We start from the raw sequence: 22,495 nt of genomic DNA, 5'->3' as shown, positions 1-22,495 counted from the left end.
CGCATCAAAAAAATGTCCAACGGGAATTAAAATCACAAGTGCAAAACCAGGATACCAGACCATCCTTTATTAATTAAGTGAAAATCTCTTAAGCTATTTCTGAAGAGTAGCGATAGATTCAATGAGATTTGATCCCTCTATATTATATATTGTTAAAAGTATGGCCATATTGTTGTCAAAAAAGATCCAATAAAGACAATCCTGTAGTATTTTGGTATAGATCTAGTTAATAGTTACTGAGGAGAAGCAATAACAAAAAAGGTAACGGACACAAAGACAAACAATCCAAACCTCCACCCACACACAGAGGGTAAACCTTAGATCCCCTCTGATCAAAGACCAGTAGGGGTAAAATAACAACTTTGTTTATAATTTTCAATAAGGCAACATTGTTTACAAAGATGTGCTGCAGTCCAGTTCATGAGTCCAAGCCACGAGTCCAGTCCATGAGTCCAGTCCACGAGTCCAGTCCAGTCCATGAGTCCAGTCCAGGTTTTCTAGACTGCCGACCTTTGATTGATGTCAGATGGACACCATTCAGTCAAGTGAATTATGCCACGAAAAGGGCTCATTCAGACTGGCTTGGCTGACGCATATTTACAGTTACGCTAATGGGCCACATGTGGGCTGTGGTCAGTCTCTCAGCATGTTAGGGTAATTAGGGGCCATAAAACTGCACAGGGCTGGTGTGGTTTCAATTTAAGTTGCTTCCAAGTACTGTTTAACCATGTATTCTAATAAACAGTTTTGCATGTTTTCATGATACATGTTTAGGCTGATAAGTTAATTAAAATACAGTAAAATATATAATTTCAAGATATTTAAAATACATGGAATATTTCAAAATTCAGAATTGATAAAAAAATAGGTACATGTATGAACAATATGTACTGGAGTCATGACATTTGAGACATATTGCTACATTATGAATTTCAAAATGTATTGTTTGCAATAAAAACAAAACAAAATATCCTATTTAAGAAAGATCAAGTGATGTTTTGTACTATAAAAGAAGATCAATATTGAATTTCTAGTATCTGTACATATATTCTCATACTCATTTACTTCTTTATAACTGACTTTGATATATGATAACAATTCAACATGTATTTAATAATGCAAAAACTATTTTATAAACACACAATCTCTTGAACAAAATTAATACAGTTGTTTTCGGTATCTAAAAGTGTTCTTGCTAAACAGGTTGTAAACAGTCATCCCCTATAAGATGCTGAGATGCTTATCTCATGATCTCAAAGCTGGACAGCAATTTGTGGAAAAATGTACTTCCATTTTCTTTTGCTGATGCTCATTATTAAACTACTGTCCTCATATTACTTTTATCCAAAATTAGCTTTGTCGCAACAGGTAACAAATGTCTATTTTTATGTCCCCCACCACTATAGACTTTAATTTCCCGAAACTATCCTGGGACAGCCAAGGTATTCCCTCAGCTAAAGATGGCTGCTCCCTTCCAAAACTCTACGATGACTTCTTATTACTTATAAATGACTTCTCTCTCCAACAAATGGTCAGTTTCTCAACAAGGTTAACAAACACTTTAGATCTGTTCTTTACGTCAAACCCCTCCCTCATTAAAAATGTAAAGTTAGTAGCCGGTATCTCTGATCACGACATTGTCCAAATCACTTCTGATATCAAACCGCGACTAAATCGACAAAAGCCCCGCACTGTACACCTATTCCGTAAAGCCAATTTGGTCAACTTTCAACAATACATTGTTTCTAGGTCCCCTACCACGTTCACAAATTACCAATCCAAGTCCATCGAAGAGCTATGGACTGAATTCAAGGACCTTCTCCGAGAGGGATCAAACCTCTTTATTCCCTCAAAGAGGTTGGGATCAAAACCCTCTCTTCCCTGGATCACCCAAAGTATCCTAAGACAAATAAGAAAAAGAAACAAATTGTACGTTAAACAGAAAACTGGCAGTCCCAAGGTCAAACAACAGAAATCAGGTTAAAAATAAAATAAATCAGGCCTTCTACAGTTACCTTGAATATGTACTCGAAACGCAGTCAGGTGATCCAGACACCCCCCATATAGGTCAAAATTTCTCCCGTAAGAAGCTCTTCTCCACCATCAAAAATGCTAAACAGGATACCCAAGGTATCGCTCCTCTACTGGAAAATGATAATCTCATCACTGATAGCAAGGGTCAAGCAAACTTCCTCAACCGCCACCCCAATGAGTCCTCTAAAATTAGGTCAACTCTGTTTAATGAGAGCCCAAACCCTGTTTAGCAACACCCCAAAGTCAAAATACCCCAAAATGCCTGAAATCTCCATAAGTGTAAGTGGTGTCCATAAGCTTCTGTCCAACTTGCAGACTGGCAAAGCTTGCGGCCCTGATAATATCAAGCCTATTGTCCTAAAAAATCTAAGGGTACAAATTGCCCCCTTGGTTACCAGAATCTTTCACAAATCTCTAGACACGGGCACTATCCCATCCAACTGGATCAAGGCGAACGTCACCCCCCTTTTCAAAAAAAGCGACAAAAGTAACCCCGCTAACTATAGGCCGATTTCACTGACATGTGTTCTTTGCAAAGTCATGGAACATATCGTCGCCTAAAACATCACCAAACACTTCCAGGTCAACAACATTCTTTTCCATCTTCAGCATGGCTTAGGTCAAAACTGTCATGCGAGACACAGCTCATAGGACTTGTAGAGGACTTATCCAGGAATCTTATTCATGGTCAACAAACAGATCTAATACTCCTGGATTTCTCGAAAGCGTTCGACAAGGTCAATCACATGAAGTTACTCTACAAACTGCACCAACACAGCATCCAAGATAGCACATTACAATGGGTCAAATCTTTCCTTATAGGTCGACTTCAGTCTGTCTTGGTAAATGGTGACAATTCAGACGAGGTTCCAGTCACATCAGGTGTCCCTCAGGGCTCTGTTCGCGGCCCTCTCCTCTTCTTGCTTTACATAAGCGATCTGCCAGAAAACATAATGTCACAGGTCCCGTTATTTGCTGATGACACTGCTGTCTATATCACCCAAAACATCCCTACAAATCCACTTACACACTCCACGGTCATACCCTTGAAACAGTTAGTGATGCTAAATACTTGGGTGTTAGCATCACATCTGACCTCAGCTGGAATAAACACATAAACCAGGTTACCGCAACAGCCAGTCAAACACTTAACTTCATCAAACGCAACATTCCCATAAAACATCCACGCATTAGAGAATTTGCCTTCAAAACCCTTGTTCGCCCACAACTTGAGTATAGTAGCTCAGTGTGGAGCCCACACACACAACACAACACAAACAAGATCGAGATGGTCCAACGCAGGGCCGCTTGATGGGTTACAAATGATTACTCATATCACAACAGTGCCACACACATGCTAGACAAATTAGGGTGGCGTTCACTTGAGAACAGAAGGTATGACTCCCGGCTACTGATGTTCTATAAAATTGTCCACGGACTGGTTGCTGTACCAATGCCTCCCTACGTCACTCCTCCGACCCGGCTCACAAGACATCTGCACCCTCTTTCATTCAGACAAATCCCCACTCCAAGCAACTACTATAAATTTTCCTTCTATCCAGCCACTATTGTCCTATGGAACTCTCTACCAGCCAATATTGTTCAGGCACCTACCCTGGACCAGTTTAGGCAGGGGGTGACCAAACTAGACCACAGTTTCTAAGCAAGTTGGCTGTTTTTAACCTTTTATCTGTCTATTTCTTCGTTTAACTAACACTATCACCTTTGTTTCTATGTCTCACAAATACATTATGTATTACTTTTTATCTCCTATACACTTCTTCCTTAATTTCCTAGCACTGACACGCGCCTGCTTGTAATGCTAATTGTTGGCGACTAGCAGTATATATAGATAGATAGACATATTGTTTTTGCCCTGTCTGTCTGTTTGCGCCAACTTTAACATTTTGCAATAACTTTTGCTATATTGAAGATAGCCACTTCATATTTTGGAATGCATGTGTATCTCATGGTGCTGCACATTTTGAGTGGTAAAAGGTCAAGGTCATCCGTCAAGGTCAAAGGTAAAAAAAACTAAATCAAAGCGGCGCAGAAGGGGACATAGTGTTTCTGACAAACACATTTCTTGTTAAAATCTTAAACACGCACACACAAAACAACTTATAACGCATATATGTGTATATCTGCAGAAACAGCAAACCTCTCCTTTTCACAAAACGTTAACAATTTAAAATTTAAGATAACAAAAAAAAAAATTAACCCTTGCATAACGTTAGTACCACTCAGGTGAGCGAACCAGGGCCACCATGGCCCTCTTGTTTCCTAACTTCACTGACCTTTACCTACTATGAACATTTATGTAGAGTAATTCAAATAATCTATTTATTGAATAAGATCTTACCTTGAGTACCAACACTGCACCCTACAACAATAGGACACTTTATAACCAATCCCAATTCACCCACAGTACGTCACCTCTAGGACCTTTTAATTCCAAATGGCTGACAAATTTGGAGCCCCCTTCTGGGGTCTGTGTGTATTAAACGCAGTGGTTTGTTTTTAGCTCACCTGAGCACCGAGTGCTATTTGTGAACTTTGGGGATTGTCTAAGGAAGGCGACATCTTGTCATCATCTTTAGGTTTATTTGTATAGAGGTCGCATTTCATTCAATCTTGATGAAGCTTGCTAATAATGTTTATCTAGGTAAACTTTCTAGGCCAAGTTAAAATCTATATTGTGTGTCCAAAATCAAGTCAGCAGGTCAATGGTTAGAAATACATTGTAACAATGTTAGAGGCTACATATATGGCTCAATCTCTATGAACTTGGTTGGAATGTTTATCTTGATGATGGGTAACATGTGTCCAAAAACTAGGTCAGCAGGTCAAATCTTAGGAAAACTTTGTAACCACTCTAGAGGAGAAATTTATGCCTTGATGAAGCTGAAACTTGGTCAGAATGTAATTTGGTACAAATCAGTGTACTACTGATCATTATTTTAATTTGGTGTGGCAGAAGTAAAGCGTGCTTTTGAATAGTTAAAAGCCAACAACATATGCTCAAGAATATTGATTCAGAAATTTGATCGATATATAAAAACTAACAAATTTCAACAAATAATCAGGTTTGAAAATGATATGGATACATCAATTAATTATATTCAATTACACACACACCTACACACACACCCTAAAAAAGCACTGGAGGAAAATACAACAACACAGTATAACCATTAGTTACATGTTATTTATTTTCCACAAAAAAGCAAAACAATGAAAATGAATAAAGACAAAGTACATCACAGATTCACGTGTCTTCTTGGCTCATTTCAGATACATAGTCTTTATATTGAATGTTTCCTTTGTCTGGATTCACTGCTGCAGAAAGCATTTCTTCCAACTCCTCTTGATTGAATGCCTCACCTGCAGACAGAAATCAAATTTTAAAATTGAAAACCGCTATCTATCTCTTTATCACACATATGACTTATTCCCCCAAAGCCTTTTGATAGCTATGTTCAAGTGCAAATAACTTGGGGAATGTGTTGACCAATGGGCATGAAAAAGTATCTTGCTGATCTACCCAATGTAAGGATGACATATTTGAAGTTTCAATTAAATTTTATCCCTTGAAAAATCTGAAAGTGGTTCCTTCCCTCCACAAACTGATATCATTTTATGCAGACAAATAAACCAACATATTGACTTTAACTGACTTCCTACTGGGGTATAACAAAAAGATAATTGTATAATTCAAGATCAACTTAACATGATATGTAATGATAATAATATTATATTAACTTTAGATTGCCTGAGGAGTCAATAATTGCTCATAGTCCTGGTTGGGAAATTCTGTACTTACAGTGTTGGAGAACATATTTCTTGCATGTGTAAGGGTTTATTAAAAGAAATGCTTTTTGTTTTATACTTAATATAGATTATGACACCTGTCAAATTTAAAAGTGCTACAATACGGAGTGAACTTCATTAAAAGTCAAATTATGAGTTAATAAACTGAACGCTGAAATTGCTCAAAACCACTGATTAATATTGAAGTGTTGCTTCACTTAAAATATTTGCATGTCAAGCCTTGAACTCAAAGCTATTGAATCAGTTTTATGCTACAGCCACGAATTGCGACATTTGAATGGTTCTTTGTACCTTCTTCTGTCATATATTTGGTAAGTTCTTCCACTGTGAGATAACCCTTTCCTTCAGTGTCAAGGACTTGAAATGCTCGCAATATCTGGTCATCTGGTGTTGGCTTGTATCTGAAGCACAAAAACGAGTAATGTTAAATGTATTTTGCTACGACATGATAGAATGGAATATTTAAATCAAAACGCAAAAAATATGTGTTCAATAGTTATGAACAACACTCCACCATTTATTTGTATATTTACATTTCAAAAAGGTATTCAATTGGAAGAGTACGTTGCAGACTTTGGTAGTTGAGCAACAGTGAATATTAAATAACAAAAATGTAGATCATATTTGTAGGGTTGAGTATAGACTTTAGTTCATTAGTGATCAGAAAAAATCATATTTGCAAAAGTAAATGAAAATATTTTAATTTTTATCATTAGTTTCTAAATATCAACTATCTATAATATACACTTTGAATTGAATTTCATGTTTTAGCATTTATTAATATTTTAAAAGTGTAAAACTTCAGAATTTCATGATAACATTATGTATTACACAATGAAATTGTGCAATTATCACTGATTACCAGTTTTAAATAATTATAAACTGCATGAAAAAAAAGTTTTTTTTATTATTTGTGCAGTAAATATTTTTCTCTCACAAAACAAGGAAGGGGTACCTCTACCGATCCCCCACTTTCCAACAAAAGCACAGAATGAGGATATATATTTCCAGTTTATTAAAATCTTCAACATAAAACTGTGAATTGTACATATTGAATTCAAGTTTTAAATAAAGCAAATTTGTTAGAAGACAAAATATTAATTCACACAAAAGCTGGCATATGAAGAACAAGAAGAAGCTTACCTTCTTTCAATTAGGACCTTCGTCATCATGATGGAAAACTTCTCAAAGCGAATATACCCTGTAGGCTCTTCTTCTTCTATCTGAAGCACATATATTTTGGTAAGATAATATAAAAGGTTAGTGTAAAAATGATTGCAGATGTATTAGACAATACACCAAAATAGTGCAGTGTCATGAAGGTAACTTTTTCATAGTACTGTTAATTGCCGCAATTATAAAGGCATGTACCAATAAGTATTTTAATTTCAATGTATGAGAGGATAAACAACAAGGACTTAGTTAATGGCTTTATATTTTAGCTGGAAACAAGAAATAGCACTTAGTTGCATAATCAGATTGTATCATTGTTAACCCTTTGACAATTAATTGAAAAACAAATCCAGATTTCTGTCTACTGGTAAACTCAGGATTCTTTGACAAAGGTGATTAAAAACAGCATGCCCCTTATAGGACTCTAACCAATGACCTCTAGAACAAAGTTTGACCAGTTACCATTAAGGCACAGCTAAAGGGCCAAATAAAGAGTGAACATCATGTATAATGTATGATCCATAATGATGGCATATGGTATTTTATTCTTTATCTTTATCCGACCAACCACAGGTATGTATCAGTTACCTCGTGCAACATGTCATGAAGTTCAGCCTCACTTGGTACACAGCCCAGTGACCGAATGATGGTTCCCACCTCTCTGCAAATTAAACAGGAAGTAAAATCACATTAATTACAACACACAAAATATGTAAGCTGAAGTCCAACACAAAGAAATCAAAATAAATGCATTTATTGTGGTATGTTTAGTATTTCAAATCCTTTATGTTTCATTTCAGTAGAATAAGGTGAATTAAAAACCACTCAAACACTTGTTATTTGCAAACAAAAAAAAGTATTTACATGGTAACATTAATAAGGTGCTGCTATTGTATATATTTTCTCAATAATTAAATTATTACAAAATTTAACAAATTGTATAAACAATTTTCATTTAATAATATATGTATACATGGTATTGAAACAGAAATAATGAGCACATTTAATTCAGGACAAAAGACCCTTTTCTAAAGAAAGCATGAAATAGATACAGAGCAATAACTAGTTGTTTGATTCTTAATGTGGCAGGTAAAAATTTACCATGACTTTATTCACTTACCGAACATCAACGGTTTTATTTGATTCATGGTCAAACAGGTCAAATGCTTCTGTGATTTTTTTGTGAATATCAGCCACTAGGGAATCTGAAAAGTAACAGTTGCACTGAAACATGTACTCCATAACATGCACCATTTACAGCAATGCAGCTTTGCATTAATTTGTGCATTGCACTAACAAGTTTATGGCACATTTCTCAAATTGTATGCGGTCGTTGTGTGACCGAAACTGAAAAATGGGTGGAAGAAAATATGTCCCAGCATTCCTACCTTATTAAGTTTTTTAAACATAAATGATTATTCAAATATGGTGTGGTTGTGCTCTGTGTGAGCACACTGGAGTATGTGAGGGAAACCCCACCTGTCCTGCATTGTGACCAACAAAAACGGGGTGTAGGATATGTACTTTGGTTGCAAAAGTGAGAAATGTATATACCAAGTACTGCGCTAGTTGACCAGCTGGTCTATGATATATAAAAAAATGCATCTGTCTGCACAGCTGGGTAAAGAAGCTTATAGATTTCAAGTTTGTTTACACAGTTTCTATACAATTTCTTATGGCTAAATCTATTATTGTAAGATTTCCTGATAGCGAGCCTCTCCTTATATTGATCATTTTGTTAACATTAAGAACACAGCTCTTGTGATGACGTTACATGCAAGCGCTCCAATTATTTTATTTCTCAAACATTGCTACGCTAGAAAATAAATACAAACACAACCAAACTAAGGAAAAACAGGTATACATGTAATTGCATTTCAAAATTTTACTTTAATAATCCAAATACTCCATAAATTGTATTGGTCCTCTTCAATAAATTTCCACATAAATTGCAAAGTGAAGCTTACTGTAGTGGTAACGCAGTATGTAAAAAGAAAAATTCACATGCTCATGATTTTCAGAAAAAGTTGCATGAAATCCTCATAGATTCTAGCAGAAGATCAATGCACGTAAACTGCGTCAGACGCTATTCGTGTATTCAGTGGGAATACCCCTGTTTTGATTGGACGTTTATTATATCAAATCTTTTAATAGTTCATTCAAATTTGAAAGTTTAGTAGGCCTTATGCCTATTTCATTCGAGTGCACTCCCTTTGCGGATGTGATATCTCGATACCAGGTAAACAACTCACGTAGTTGATGTTATTGTGGTTGTGTATGGAAATATCGGCATTGCAAGGTTTATATAAACAAGCTTTAAATTAACAATTGACATGGATTTAACAGGAATTAAATAAATATTTGAAGGTGTATTGTTTATTGCTGAATTGTTTGCATTAATTCAGAAATTCTATAACTTGTTTCCTTAACTTGATACATGGTAATTAATTATTGTATATGTATTTGATAACTAAAGTATTGTTCAACTTTTATATAATTTTGTCAGAAACTTTGATGTGAATGAGCAATTTACTGTATTTAACATATTAGTTGGCTGTACAATGGAGAGGCTTATAAAATGAAATTTGTTTCTGCCAATGATATTTTTTACCTGCAGTAATAATTTTGGTTATTTGAATAAAGTGTTGTCTGTATTTCATGTTAAAAATTAATTAAAATATGCATATACACAAACTTATTTAGCAATCACAGCAATATCTGTTTAAAAATCTACTGATGAAAATGTCGAATTATTTCTTATTCTGCAAGTGTATCCTACCGCAACCCAAATTTGACGACACCTAAATTCGACGATGTTCTATTTGTATTGATTAAATGGATGATTATTGTCTTTGAATCATTTCAAAGTAATACAGTCGAGTTTAAAATTATCATTTTGTGCTATTAAACATTTCATTATTTCTTTCATTATTTACTAAATATTGCTTCATGTTACCGTTACATCGTCGAATTTGGGTCACACTGGGATATCATGTATGAACAGTGACAAGGTGGATATGTAGTTTTACCTTTAACATTTTACCACTCTGTTTACTGTATTAACCTTTAAAAAAAGATAAGTTTAAATTTATGTTTCAGCTGAAGAATATATTTTGATTGTTAAGGTTGCAATTATAACATAAACTGTCCTACCAGCATTGTCTTTTTCTTCAGTTCCAGCCATGTTGTTTACATTCGTTGCTATATAACGTCAAGCGTCTGACGAGTACCTGTCAACCGCTCCAAAGACAATGACACTTCTGGTTTACTTCCTGTATTAAAAGTGAAAGTTGGCCCAGCTGAGAAATGGTAAAAAGGCCGACTTGCTGCCTTGATTTTCTTCGTTTTAATCAAATTTAACCATGTAACACATTTAAACATATACTTTCATTGATTTTAAACGTTTAGTGATTGTTTAATGACAAAAATGAAATGCTACACTGCCTTCAACGCCCACTCAGCCACTGTATCAATATCCTTGATGAGTTGTTAGTTCAATAACAGATATTACATTAACAATGTGCAAAAGTAGGAAAATATCAAGGCTCCCAAGAGGTAAACGGTGTTGAATGAGAATATGATGGCAACTGCTACCAATGTTGTGTAATTTTCTTATAATAGGCATAAATCTAAGCGTTTCTTAGAAAAAACTGCATTTGAATAGGAAATGTTTTGACAATAGACAATCCCAGAAATCGATACCTCCCAGATTACCCGCCCCTGAATACTCTCGCGCGCCTCCTAAACGATACTGAAGAAATAAACATGGACCTATATATGTGTGTATCAATCCCTACGTAAAACAAGGAAGCGAAAACGGGTTTATCAAATATATTTGAGGATTTAAAGAGTTTCTGTTATCGATCTGACAACCACATAATAGTTCGTGTTTTTTTTTATTGATATAAATTACGTAATTAGTAGAAATAAGGTTCATCTGCATTCGTTTAAGAGTAATAACACACAGCATGGACATGGACCTATTTGTGTAGGTCCCTGGCATGAATAAGGTCTTGATTGTCATTTAACATGTTATTTAAAGGTGACACGTGATATCTTATCTAAATTTTGGTATCAACACATGTGCAGACATGTGGTGTCACGGGCAAACCCATAAACAATTTTAATCCACACTTGGAACATCGCTTCCCATTGAGCGGAATTCGTTTGCGCCTTTATCGCTGGTGTTTTTTTAAAGAGATGTATGTTGCTGTCATTTATAATCCGTAATTAAAGAAAAATAAATCACTTATTTTGTGCGTGTTTTTAAGTTTTAAGCGTAAATTTAGACCGTTTTACGAACATTTAATAAAGACATATGTTTAGGAAATCTAGAGAACACATTTGGAACTATTTAAGTTTATTTAAGGCTCATTATTTTTCATGTTGAACATTTCAATCATGGATTAAGATGTTATTAAGAAAATTTAATAATATTTCAGACAACATTTAACACGTCATTTAAATAATAATATAAGAAAGTTGTAGACAAAAGCTGAAATGTCCTTTTCAATAAAAAAGTATGACATATCCTGACATCTTACACAGTTTTGCAAGCAAATAACTCCGATACTTGTTCATTTAAATCACAAAATTCATTTCTGGCTAGTTATTTTTGTATTAGCTTGAGAGCGATTTTTAAATAAAAGATTGCAAAAAACCACTTTAGTTTTAGACTAAACTAGATACATAATTTTAATTTTTTTTAAATCTCTACATGAAAATCTTAGAGTTTCGATAACAAAGATTTACGAAACAATTTTAAAATCACAATCTTCATTTCGGCTATAGATTTGTATATTACCTTTAAAATGACACTTACAAGGGAAATATTAATAGCGAAATGGTAACTTTAGACAAACAAAGAGATGTATTATTCAATTAATGAAGCCGACCTAAGTCTTTAATCTTACAACGTTTCTTAATGAATATCTCCGGAAAGTATAGAAAGTACGATATTTAATAAGAAATAATATAGGCTTAAACAAAGGCAGATATCAATTTAATTGTCTACATCGATCTTAAATCTATCTAATTAATATCAAAGATCTATCCAAAAAATATGGTCTGAATGGATGTTTCCAATCTTTATATATTGATAGATCTTTGTTCATATCTCCGGCACTATTTACGCTAAAATCACAATGTTTACTTCACACTTTAGATATTTCTATACCTTTTTAATTATGCTTGAATAATTTTATTCCATAAAGAAATAATTAAATTTTATACAAAGGCATTATGCTGAAAGGTATGCTTAAAAATGCCAACTCGGCCTTAAACATTACGTGTTGTCACTGAATATTGTTGCAGAGACACATATTTTATGAATCTATCGTGTATATTTTTAATTTAAATTATATTGATTTACGATGTGATACATATCGACACTTCGTTTCATATTTCACTTGTTTTCAATCCTAATGTCGAAGTCATAAAGTACTGTTTATTGGAATAAAGCGGGTGTACACTATGATAACGTTGTAATCTGTCAAATTCTTCAGTACCGTTATCAATCGCGGGTTACGTAAAAGCCAATATGGCGACGCCCAAATTATCGATTCTGGGATTGTCTATAGCTTTCTGTAGTTATCTGTATCATGTACAAAGTTTCTCATAATATTGGCCCTTGTGATTGCTTGCCAAGGTTTGTTACTATGAGAATGTGCTTGTTCTGTAAATAAGTTTCTTATTTGAAAACAAAACCCTTGCTCATGTTAACATATTTTTAAAAAAATCACAAATAAGCGGCTTATAAATCATTTGATAAACCTACTAATTAACCATTAATAAAAAAACACAATTATGTCTTATGTAGTTTAAAAATCAAAGCATCTCCCGGGATTAAACATGACCTACTTTAAAATGAAAATGATTGTCATAAATGTTTTTAATAAACAGTAAATAAATTGAATCTTCTAAATATGATTATTTTACATCCACATCAGTTTAAATCAGAAAATAATCTTCAGCACTGACCATGCTGTTGTTTTGTTTTAAAACATGCTCCTCCAACTGCAAAACATATTTTAAGATCACTCCATCTCCATTTAATAATAGAAAACTTGTAGGATCTACAGTTTTTTTGTTTACCACTTTTATCAGTGACAGGAAACAAAAAACTACATACATGGAATATGTGGCTCATTTCTGTCCAATTTTAAAAAATCGTTTAAAAATAATCAGCTCTTGTTTAGCTTCATCTCATCATCATTGAAACTCACTGTATCATGACAGGCTCAGAACGTTCAGATTTGTGAAATAAGCAGCGATGTGAAAGACAGACTGAAGAAGATGAGATTCCGCAAAGAAAAGAATGTGGCTGCCCTCTTGTGTATGAATGTTTGTTTAGTAATGGTTATTAATAGGTAATACGTTTTGTACCAGTATATGGGCTTTTGATCAATAATTACAGATTAATTTTTTTCTGTGGTAGAAAAAGTTAGAGAGAATGTTTTAATGAGGTTTGCAGTACAGCATAGTGCATATTGATACAAGGCATGATTGCATCTCATTATCATGTTTTGCTGAAGTTGAACACTATCATTGTACAAATTTCAAACAAAATATCTATTGGTTGTCCAATTCACATATTTAAAATTGAATTTATTGATTTTAAGTGTGTCTGATCTAATAATAAGCATACTTTTTTGTTCATTCAATGCTGTCATTTAAAGTCTTCTGTACTCTCCATTTTTCTTTTATTCGTAGGACATAAAAATGTTAAAGGAAATTGTATTAATATTTTTATTTCAGTGAAAGTGGACATTGCCAGTATGACTGTAGTGCTGGATGAAGAATATGAGGTAAGCTGATCAAAAATATCTTTAAATTTTAATAATGTCTTTAATTAACACATTTAATTAACTGTTTATGAAAGTTAAAGCAATTACCTGTGGTTTTAATAAGTTATTTTATACACCTGTCATCTTCCACAATCATGGATAAGTAAAAAAAACACAATTGAAACATTAGTATACATTTGTACAAATTGTTGCAAATGGACATCTTAAAATCATAAAACCACTATATACTTGCAATTATCGTGTTTTGGTTTATTTGTATGAACTTTTCTGTATGCAATATCGGGCGATATAACTTAGCAACTGTATTCTTTAAGGTTTGATATTTTTAAAGTATTGTGGGAAAACACTGGTGTTGGATTTTATTTGGACCAAAGAATATTGGGGAAAATACATTTTTTAGATTTTACCATTTCATAAAATATTTATCTTTGGCCAATAACCAATTAATAATAGTTCAAGAGCTGTAGAATAAAAATTATCCCATATAAAATGGAATGACATCTGCATGTCATTAAATCAGAAGAACCATGTAAAATAAACAACAAAAAAGCAAAACAAAAATCAACTTTATGACAAATGCATTTTTACAAGCAGTTTTGAATATTTCAATGAAAGAGTATATTTTGCATGATGCTCTAAGTACCAGGATTCTTTCTGCTTTGTTATGCTCCTCCAAAATTTATTTTGGGGGGAGCATATAGTCGCCGCTTTGTCTGTCCGTCCGTGTGTCCGTCTGTGCACAATTTTTGTCTGGGTTATTTCTCCGCAACTAATGACCGGAATTCAATGAAACTTTATGGGAAGCTTCACTACCAAGAGGAGATGTGCATGTTATTAGCGGTTCTGGTCGGATGATTTTTCACAGAGTTATGGCCCTTTGAAATTTTCTTTAAAAAAATTCTTGTCACCCCAACTACTGTGCCCTCAAGACGTTTCCTTTTAATTGAATATATAGTGCAATATTGTGACCAAAAAAACACTTAGGGGAGCATCACCCGTCTCCAACGGTTTCTTGAGAAGTTAAATGATCATCTATTTTAGGTTTGTTATTTGTCTATAAAGAATAAGCCATAAGTTAGGGAAGTCTTATTCAATGGACACTCTGACAGTATTTTCTTGACAGGATACAAATATTGAGGACGTGCAATCTGAGCTTCCCGAGCATCAGCCCAGATTTCTCGTGATCAGCTACGTGTATAACCACGGCGACGGCAGGATCTCATATCCACTCTGCTTTATCTACATCTCACCTAGCGGTTAGTATGTGAAATGGTTCATTTAATATTTAATAATGTTTGCCTCCCGAAGGATGGTTTCATCATCTGTTGATGGTTTATGAGTTGCTTACTACCTCCATGCTCCTAACTGCAATGTGAAGGTCACAATTGACTGTCAATCTTAGTATTTATTGGTTTTTAACTTTGGTTTGCTTTGGAAGATTTTAATATAGCTTTGTAATAATATTCTCTAATGGCAAAGTCATTTTAAGCTTAGCTGTTTTTGGAGAAAACCCGAGGTATTGTCATAGCCAGCTCGTTGTGTCATGTCGTGTCCCTCGTCGTGTCGGCTGTCCGCGTCGTGCTAAAACCTTAATATTTTGTCAAGGGTTTGAACATTGGCTCTAAAATCAAAGTGCTTCAACCTACAACTTTGAAACTTCATATGTAGCTGCACCTTGATGAGTTCTACATGCCACAACCATTTTTGGGTCACTAGGTCAAAGGTCACTGTTACCTCTAAAAAAAAAATTAACAAATCAATCTGACAAGCTTTCATTTATAAGCTCATCTATTTTTTGAAAAAAAAAAGAGCTATTGTCATCACCTTGGCATCGGCGTCCAGTTAAGTTTTGCATTTAGGTACACTTTCTCATGAAGTATCAATGCTATTGCATTCAAACTTGGTAAACTTACTTACTATCATGAGGGGACTGGGTGGGCAAAGTAAGATAATTCTGGCTTGCATTTTGACAGAATTATGTGCCCTTTTTATACTTAAAAAATTGAAAATTTTGGTTAAGTTTTGTGTTTAGGTCCATTTTATTCCTTTAGTATCAAAGCTATTGCTTTCATACTTGCAACACTTACTAACTATCATAAGGGGACTGTGCAGGCAAAGTTATGTAACTCTGACTGGCATTTTGACAGAATTATGTGCCCTTTTTATACTTAGAAAATTGAAAATACATGATTCTTAACACTCTTTATTAAAAGGTCATAGTCAAAGGTCTTTAGTTTTATTTTCCATTCTGTGATTTTTTATGCCAAGGCGAATTCTAATCTTAGTTGTATTATTATTCTTGTGATAACCATCGGATTGATAATGTACAATTGCTAGATGAAGTATCAAGTTCACAATGCAAGGTCAGAAGCCATGAATTGTCATTTCTTCTTATTTCTTAAAAAGATTAATGTGTGCGCTTTTTTCTCACTGTTGATTGTTAATTAATGAAGTGCCCTCCAATGACCTAAACAAGTATATTGTTTTCTGGCATAAGTTGTTTCGGACTGCACAAACTAATCTGGGCACAAGCTGATCAAGGGCGACACTTCTTTTTATAATCCTTTTTAACCAGGTTTTCCGAAGGAAAAAACTGGTTATTAGATTGGCGAATGCGGGCGGGCTGGCTGGCTGGCGGGCTGGCGGAATAAGCTTGTCCGGGCCATAACTATGTCGTTCATTGTCAGATTTTAAAATCATTTGGCACATTTGTTCACCATCATTGGACGGTGTGTCGCGCGAAATAATTACGTCGATATCTCCAAGGTCAAGGTCACACTTTGAGTTCAAAGGTCAAAAATGGCCATAAATGAGCTTGTCCGAGCCATAACTATGTCGTTCATCGTCAGATTTTAAAATCATTTGGCACATTTGTTCACCATCATTGGACGGTGTGTAGCGCGAAATAATTACGTCGATATCTCCAAGGTCAAGGTCACACTTTGAGTTCAAAGGTCAAAAATGGCCATAAAAGAGCTTGTCCTGGCCATAACTATGTCATTCATTGTGAGATTTTAAAATCATTTGGCACATTTGTTCACCATCATGGGACGGTGTGTCCCACGAAAGAATCACGTCAATATCTCCAATGTCAAGGTCAAACGACTAAAAATAGATTAAAAAAAAAAAAAAAAACTTACAAAGGGGGTTAATTTTTTTTGGTCATTTCAAAAGTTCACTTTAAGTTTTCTCCCTTTATCAGATTTTTTTTTCACAATGAAAACCTGGTTTTGTGACAATTTTGTCCCTTGTTCTAAAATGTGCTTTTATATTGAGTATTGTTTTATGTGTCATTACTTATCTGTCATTCCAGGCTGTAAACCAGAGTTATGCATGATGTATGCTGGAACCAGGAATGTGTTGCAGAAAGAATTAGGAATTACAAAGGTACTGTAAAGCCATACCAGTTTATTTTGTTGGTCATCACGATGTTACCAAAATTAAAGATGACACAATATAAAAATCAATGCTGGAACATCGTTTGTTTCAAAATTGCCTCAATTTTAAAAGCAAATTGCATAAATGTGCATGATTAAAAATTTATCTCAATTTTAAAAGCATCAATGTGCATGGACACAATCTGTATTTCCATATGTAGCTGGTTTGATTCCAAAAAAATAGTATTAACTTCTAAATAAACACACACTCAACACATACAAATATTGATATACTCCATTCATGAATATTCACAAAAGTCTACACACTTTACTGAAGGCACTTTTTTTTACTCATAAACATATGGGTTGTGCCAAGTGGTTAAATCCATGTATGTAAAGTGTCGTCCCAGATTACGGACGGCACAGGCTAATCAGGTACGACACTTTCCGCTTTTATGATATTTTTTGTTTCAAGAAAGTCTCTTCTTAGCAAAAATCCAGTTTAAGCTGAAAGTGTCGTCCCTGATAAGCCTGTGAACACTGAACAGGCTAATCTGGGACGACACTTTACACACATGCATTAAATTCAAGTTTACAACACACAGATCATATGCTATTGAAGGTCAACAGAATATTTGCGAATGGCTCAAACAAAATTAATGTAGATTTGACTATTATCTTTCAGTTTATGAATATTTGAACATAAAAATGAAATCAAATTGTTTGGTTGTTCAAGGACTTTGAAATACGAAGTACAGACGAGCTAACAGTTGAATGGCTGGAAGACAAGCTACGATTCTTCAAATAGGTCTTCCAGAAACATGATCTCTGATCTTAGTTCTATGCACAGCAATGTAACACCATTAAGTACATGCTATTCACAACTAACTTGTTTTACAACTGTGAGAAGAAAACGTTGTTTTTTACATGGTTTAATAATTATAGGTTATTAGACGTTTCACTGTACAATACGGAGATATATTTGGACGAGCACACAGTTTGAAGTCATATTGGACAGGCCGTTATGCGAGTCCAATATGACTTCAAACTGTGTGCGAGTCCAAATATATCACGTATTGTACAGTTTAAACGTCTAATAAATTTTTTATTTTATATCCTCATTACCAAACCAGCTTTCCGTATTTTTATTTTCATTCATTGATTACGCACTTTATGACGTATCTCGTGTGACTTCATTTCTCTGACGAAACATACTAGTATAAGCAAGACTCTGCATTTTAGGGACAACAATATGGAGGTGGTAGTGTTTAATAAATCTAGTAGCAAATTATACCATTTTGATAGCATTGAACGAATCCAAAAGGCAAAACGTATTTCGGATTGTGTGTTTGTCATGCATAATTGTTAACTTCGATAGGAATAAAACAACTCGCTCCGACAGGATTACGAATTCGTAAATTGTGTTTTGGCCTTTGGGTCAGAATGGTGAGCATGTGTACAAACGCTATCAACAAATACTGTGGTTTAAAATACATTTCGATAAATGGATGGAAGAACAGAAAATGGGAAATGGAAATGCATATCATTGTAATTTAGTTGTTATTAGGCTAGCATTGGATTAAAGTTGTCATTGAGGTTAATAAAATTGATTTTTTGTTTTGCTGTTGCATATTTGTTTTCAATTTCTAGCAATAACAATATCACTTGCTTTTGCACTTTTTTAAATTTCTAACAATAAAAATTAATTAAATATCACATTCTCGATTCGTTTTTTTTATTTCCTCTCATATTTTCAATAGGAAAGTATTAAAAAGAGACATACAAGCAAAATATCGCCTGTGTGAATCGATTATAGTACATTCGGATACTTTTTCTCGGTAACGGCTTTTATCGTTATAAAACAATTGCTTAGTGCACTTGTACTCAACTGTCCAATATGGAAAAAATACAGACTTTTTGGATCCAATACCGGAATATATTGGACGGTCACGTGGTACATATGAAGAATGCCGATTGGATGAATTTATTGTATATAGAATAATAGTTTTTATCCCACTTTTATAGCGAATTCGGTTGATTAAAGCCCCATTGATTAAATATCATATATAATCAACAGCAGGAAATGACGTCATTATTTCGACGAAATGACGTCATAAAGTCAGCAAAATTATTCAGGGAAACTAATTTTGTTTAAATAAAAAGGTTTACAAAATAAGAAGTGGGATAAATAGAATAATAGATAAGTGTTGATTATAGATCAGGTTTATCATGCTCTGCACGAAAATGAAAAAGCACTCGCCAAGGCTGGTGCTTTTTGTTTTCTAAGCCTCGCATGATAAACCTGATCTATAATCAACACTTGCCTATTATTCTCTATTTTTCACATGTCTGTAGTGTAGTGTTTTTTTTGCATCCAGTTTTTGATGTGCAGTAAAATCATTTTGATATGTTATACTATGGCATAGTCCCATTTTGGTTAATCACAATATTTGAACTTAAAAATTTGACAAATTAGCTCATGTTCTTCTCACATGTGTAAAAAATGTGGTTTGTGAAAAAGATGCACAGCAGAATTCTGTTTGTAACCTCTTCTATTGCAATGTTCAATTCAGGTACCTCTTCGTGGTTTTACTATTGTAATTTTTTTACATTAAAGTGTTATACACAAACGGGCATTTTGTCTGCTTTTAACTGTTTCATTCAGTTAAGTACAGTATTTTGTGACATGGATAATTGTTATTTTAATTGACATTATATTTTATCAAGGCTTACTTGCCATGTTAAGTCTTTTCCTTGTCTATTGTTTTTTTTTCAATGTAAAAAGAAATCAGGAAGATGTTTTCAAAGACTTAAAAACGAAAATATTGGAAAACTTATTATTTCATAATCATAATGACAATAATAAGGAAATCAAAGGGAAATCAAAACACTATAACTTTGTATTTATACAGTTTCCAGTAATAATTAGAAAATATGTGTGATATTTATTGTTTGTAAGATTTCTTTTTCCAGATACTAGTTACAATTTTTATATCATATTATTTGATCTTATTATTATTCTAACATATCAGGTATTACCATGAAATGTTAATGAAATATTTATAATTAAATGAAACTGTTACTAACGTCTAATTAATCATATTATTTTATTTCATAGTGAAAACTTACACCTTAGTTTATTGTGTGATATTTTTATCATTCTTTTGTTTGTTGGTTTCTATGGAAATGCATTCCAAATTCGTATCCAAAACACATGCAACATGTAAATGAACTCATGACACTTTATCCCTGCAAATTAAACTAGATATTTATAAGCTAGACTATCTGATTTAATTATAAGATGGTGCAATACTAATAAAATTAAATTGACTGCCTTTGATTTTAAACCCATACGCAAGTATTATGTTAAGATTTTGTTCAGAAGCGACCACATTTGTTTTATCTTAAATTTGTCCAACAGATGATGCTAAGTAGGTTATCTGCAACTGATTTCAAGGAATATGTTTTTACCAATATTAAATATGTGTCCATAGGACAAACTTTTTTGGAGTTGAATGGATACAAATAAGTATTTATAGCTGTTCTATGTTCTATCTGATGAAGCTCCTATTGTAAAATACAAGTCTATATAAAGAACTCTTTGCTACCATAATATGCAGTAACAAAGTAATTTCCCTTTACTGCAACCAATTCATTCTATCTCTAATATTTATATACACATTTGATATTTAATCACCCATATGATGTATACTATTCTCTTTGGCCTTATGGTGCTTACATAATTGTTGAGCCTTTAAACTGTTAGTTTTCTGGCTAACGAGATACGATTTGTATTACTCATAATTCTGTAAAGTATTCTTTTGAGACATCTTATGCTGAAATACCTATTTGAGTCAACATTGTTTTGCCTTTGGGACCATTGGTTACATATTGATTACGTATTTCACCTTTTTGGTGTCACATATATTTTCGATATGTTGATTTTATGAGTGCAATGTTTTAAATCAATAAAATAGAGAATCTTGTTTAAATCGATGCCTTGTTGGTCATTTAGCGAATTATAAAATTGTATTATGCAACCAAATAAGCAGCCATTGTTTCTTTGTAATATTTGTACACGTAAAACAGAAACACCGGTTGGGATACTTGATAATTAAATGTTATTTGAAATATGTTATTAATATATTTTCTGAATATTTGTTTCGTTACTACGGCAACTTTCCTTCCTGCGCATCTCTCAAAGTCTATGCAGAGATCGCCGCCTTTATAAAACATCGAACTGAGCAGGATATGGGAAACTACAGTAAGCGTTTGTTGAACTTCTCTCCTTTTTTGCAAGAAGAAAATAAAAGACGTCGAACCCTTGATAATGAATTTTTATTTTCCTAATTTTGCGGTATTATCGACACTTATTATGATGCTTAATTATCCCCCGCCATAGGCGGAGGGATATTGTTTTGGCGTTGTCCGTCCGTCTTTCCGTCCGTCCGGAGCAATATCTTGGAAGTGCTTCGGCGGATTTCATTGAAACTTGGTATGAGTATATAGGTATATGGATAATAGGATGATGCACGCCAAATGGCATTGTACACCATCTGATAATAACAGAGTTATGGCCCTTTGTATCTTGAAAAAATGCTTTTTGTGTGTCCAGAGCCATATCTTGGAAGTGCTTTGGCGGATTTCATTGAAACTTGGTATGAGTGTCCAGAAGCATATTGGCCGGGGATATCAATTCAACGAATTTGCTTGTTAGTTTGGGCGTTCAAACGTTTGTCTTATTTCATTTACTAGCTTTGGAGGAAAACAACACTGTTTAGAAATCAGTGTTTGAAAAAAGAATCAATCAGACTTTGGCGAGTAGTTACCCTTTTTGTTTTGTTTTGGAGGCTATTCCTTGAATTATTTATTTCAAATGAGGTCTTGGCTAAAGCAGTGCAACGATTCACAAATAAAGTGCAATAGTCAGGTGAATATATGTTGCAGTAATTTGCTATAAAGATTTCAAAGGTGATCTGTAGTTTACATACATTTATATGTTTGGATGCAGTATTTAGCTGTGAAATGGGTAAAAACTATGAACAATACGAATTTCAATTTATCCATTTCGGTTTATTTGATCAATGGTACTATTGTAGTACATGCGCGATCGCGTGGGTTCTTGATAGTGGCAATGGTTCAATACATGCGCGATCGCGTGGGTTCTTGATAGTGGTAGTGGTTCAATACATGCGCGATCGCGTGGGTTCTTGATAGTGGTAGTGGTTCAATCGTCATAATGTTGGGGATTGGAAACTTATACACAGCTTTCCA

The 22,495-nt window shown here is 33.9% G+C and overlaps 2 protein-coding genes across 2 annotated transcripts; one reads left to right on the top strand and one right to left on the bottom strand.

Moving 5' to 3' along the window:
- Nucleotides 1–5,222: 5,222 nt before the first annotated feature.
- Nucleotides 5,223–10,321, bottom strand: LOC127875173 (dynein regulatory complex protein 8-like). The gene is made up of 6 exons (XM_052420031.1): nucleotides 10,192–10,321; nucleotides 8,159–8,243; nucleotides 7,627–7,699; nucleotides 7,009–7,088; nucleotides 6,157–6,266; nucleotides 5,223–5,418 (listed from the first exon to the last, which is right to left on the bottom strand). The coding sequence occupies exons 1-6, from the start codon at nucleotides 10,220–10,222 to the stop codon at nucleotides 5,303–5,305; spliced, it is 495 nt and encodes a 164-aa protein (XP_052275991.1). The 5' UTR covers nucleotides 10,223–10,321; the 3' UTR covers nucleotides 5,223–5,302.
- On the top strand, nucleotides 10,194–21,213 carry LOC127875175 (glia maturation factor beta-like). The gene is made up of 6 exons (XM_052420033.1): nucleotides 10,194–10,347; nucleotides 13,276–13,372; nucleotides 13,795–13,844; nucleotides 14,968–15,100; nucleotides 17,158–17,231; nucleotides 17,958–21,213. Exons 1-6 carry the CDS (start codon nucleotides 10,345–10,347, stop codon nucleotides 18,027–18,029), a joined length of 429 nt encoding a protein of 142 aa, XP_052275993.1. The 5' UTR covers nucleotides 10,194–10,344; the 3' UTR covers nucleotides 18,030–21,213.
- The last annotated feature ends 1,282 nt before the right edge of the window (nucleotides 21,214–22,495 follow it).

Source organism: Dreissena polymorpha, chromosome 3 (assembly GCF_020536995.1).
Source record: "Dreissena polymorpha isolate Duluth1 chromosome 3, UMN_Dpol_1.0, whole genome shotgun sequence".
Taxonomy (NCBI): domain Eukaryota; kingdom Metazoa; phylum Mollusca; class Bivalvia; order Myida; family Dreissenidae; genus Dreissena; species Dreissena polymorpha.
The sequence above is the reverse complement of the archived record's forward strand: the minus strand, read 5'-3'. Positions and strand labels throughout refer to the sequence as shown.

What these genes read in the sequence shown, in the direction of transcription:
- LOC127875173 (XM_052420031.1), bottom strand. Translation starts at nt 10,222, where the DNA reads ATGGCTGGAACTGAAGAAAAAGACAATGCTG. An exon ending in AAGGTCCTAATTGAAAGAAG is followed by an intron (nt 6,267 to 7,008) that starts GTAAGCTTCTTC and finishes TTTGTGCTTCAG; the next exon opens with ATACAAGCCAACACCAGATG. An exon ending in CAAATATATGACAGAAGAAG is followed by an intron (nt 5,419 to 6,156) that starts GTACAAAGAACC and finishes TTCTGTCTGCAG; the next exon opens with GTGAGGCATTCAATCAAGAG.
- LOC127875175 (XM_052420033.1), top strand. An exon ending in TGCTGGATGAAGAATATGAG is followed by an intron (nt 13,845 to 14,967) that starts GTAAGCTGATCA and finishes TTTTCTTGACAG; the next exon opens with GATACAAATATTGAGGACGT. An exon ending in TATCTACATCTCACCTAGCG is followed by an intron (nt 15,101 to 17,157) that starts GTTAGTATGTGA and finishes CTGTCATTCCAG; the next exon opens with GCTGTAAACCAGAGTTATGC.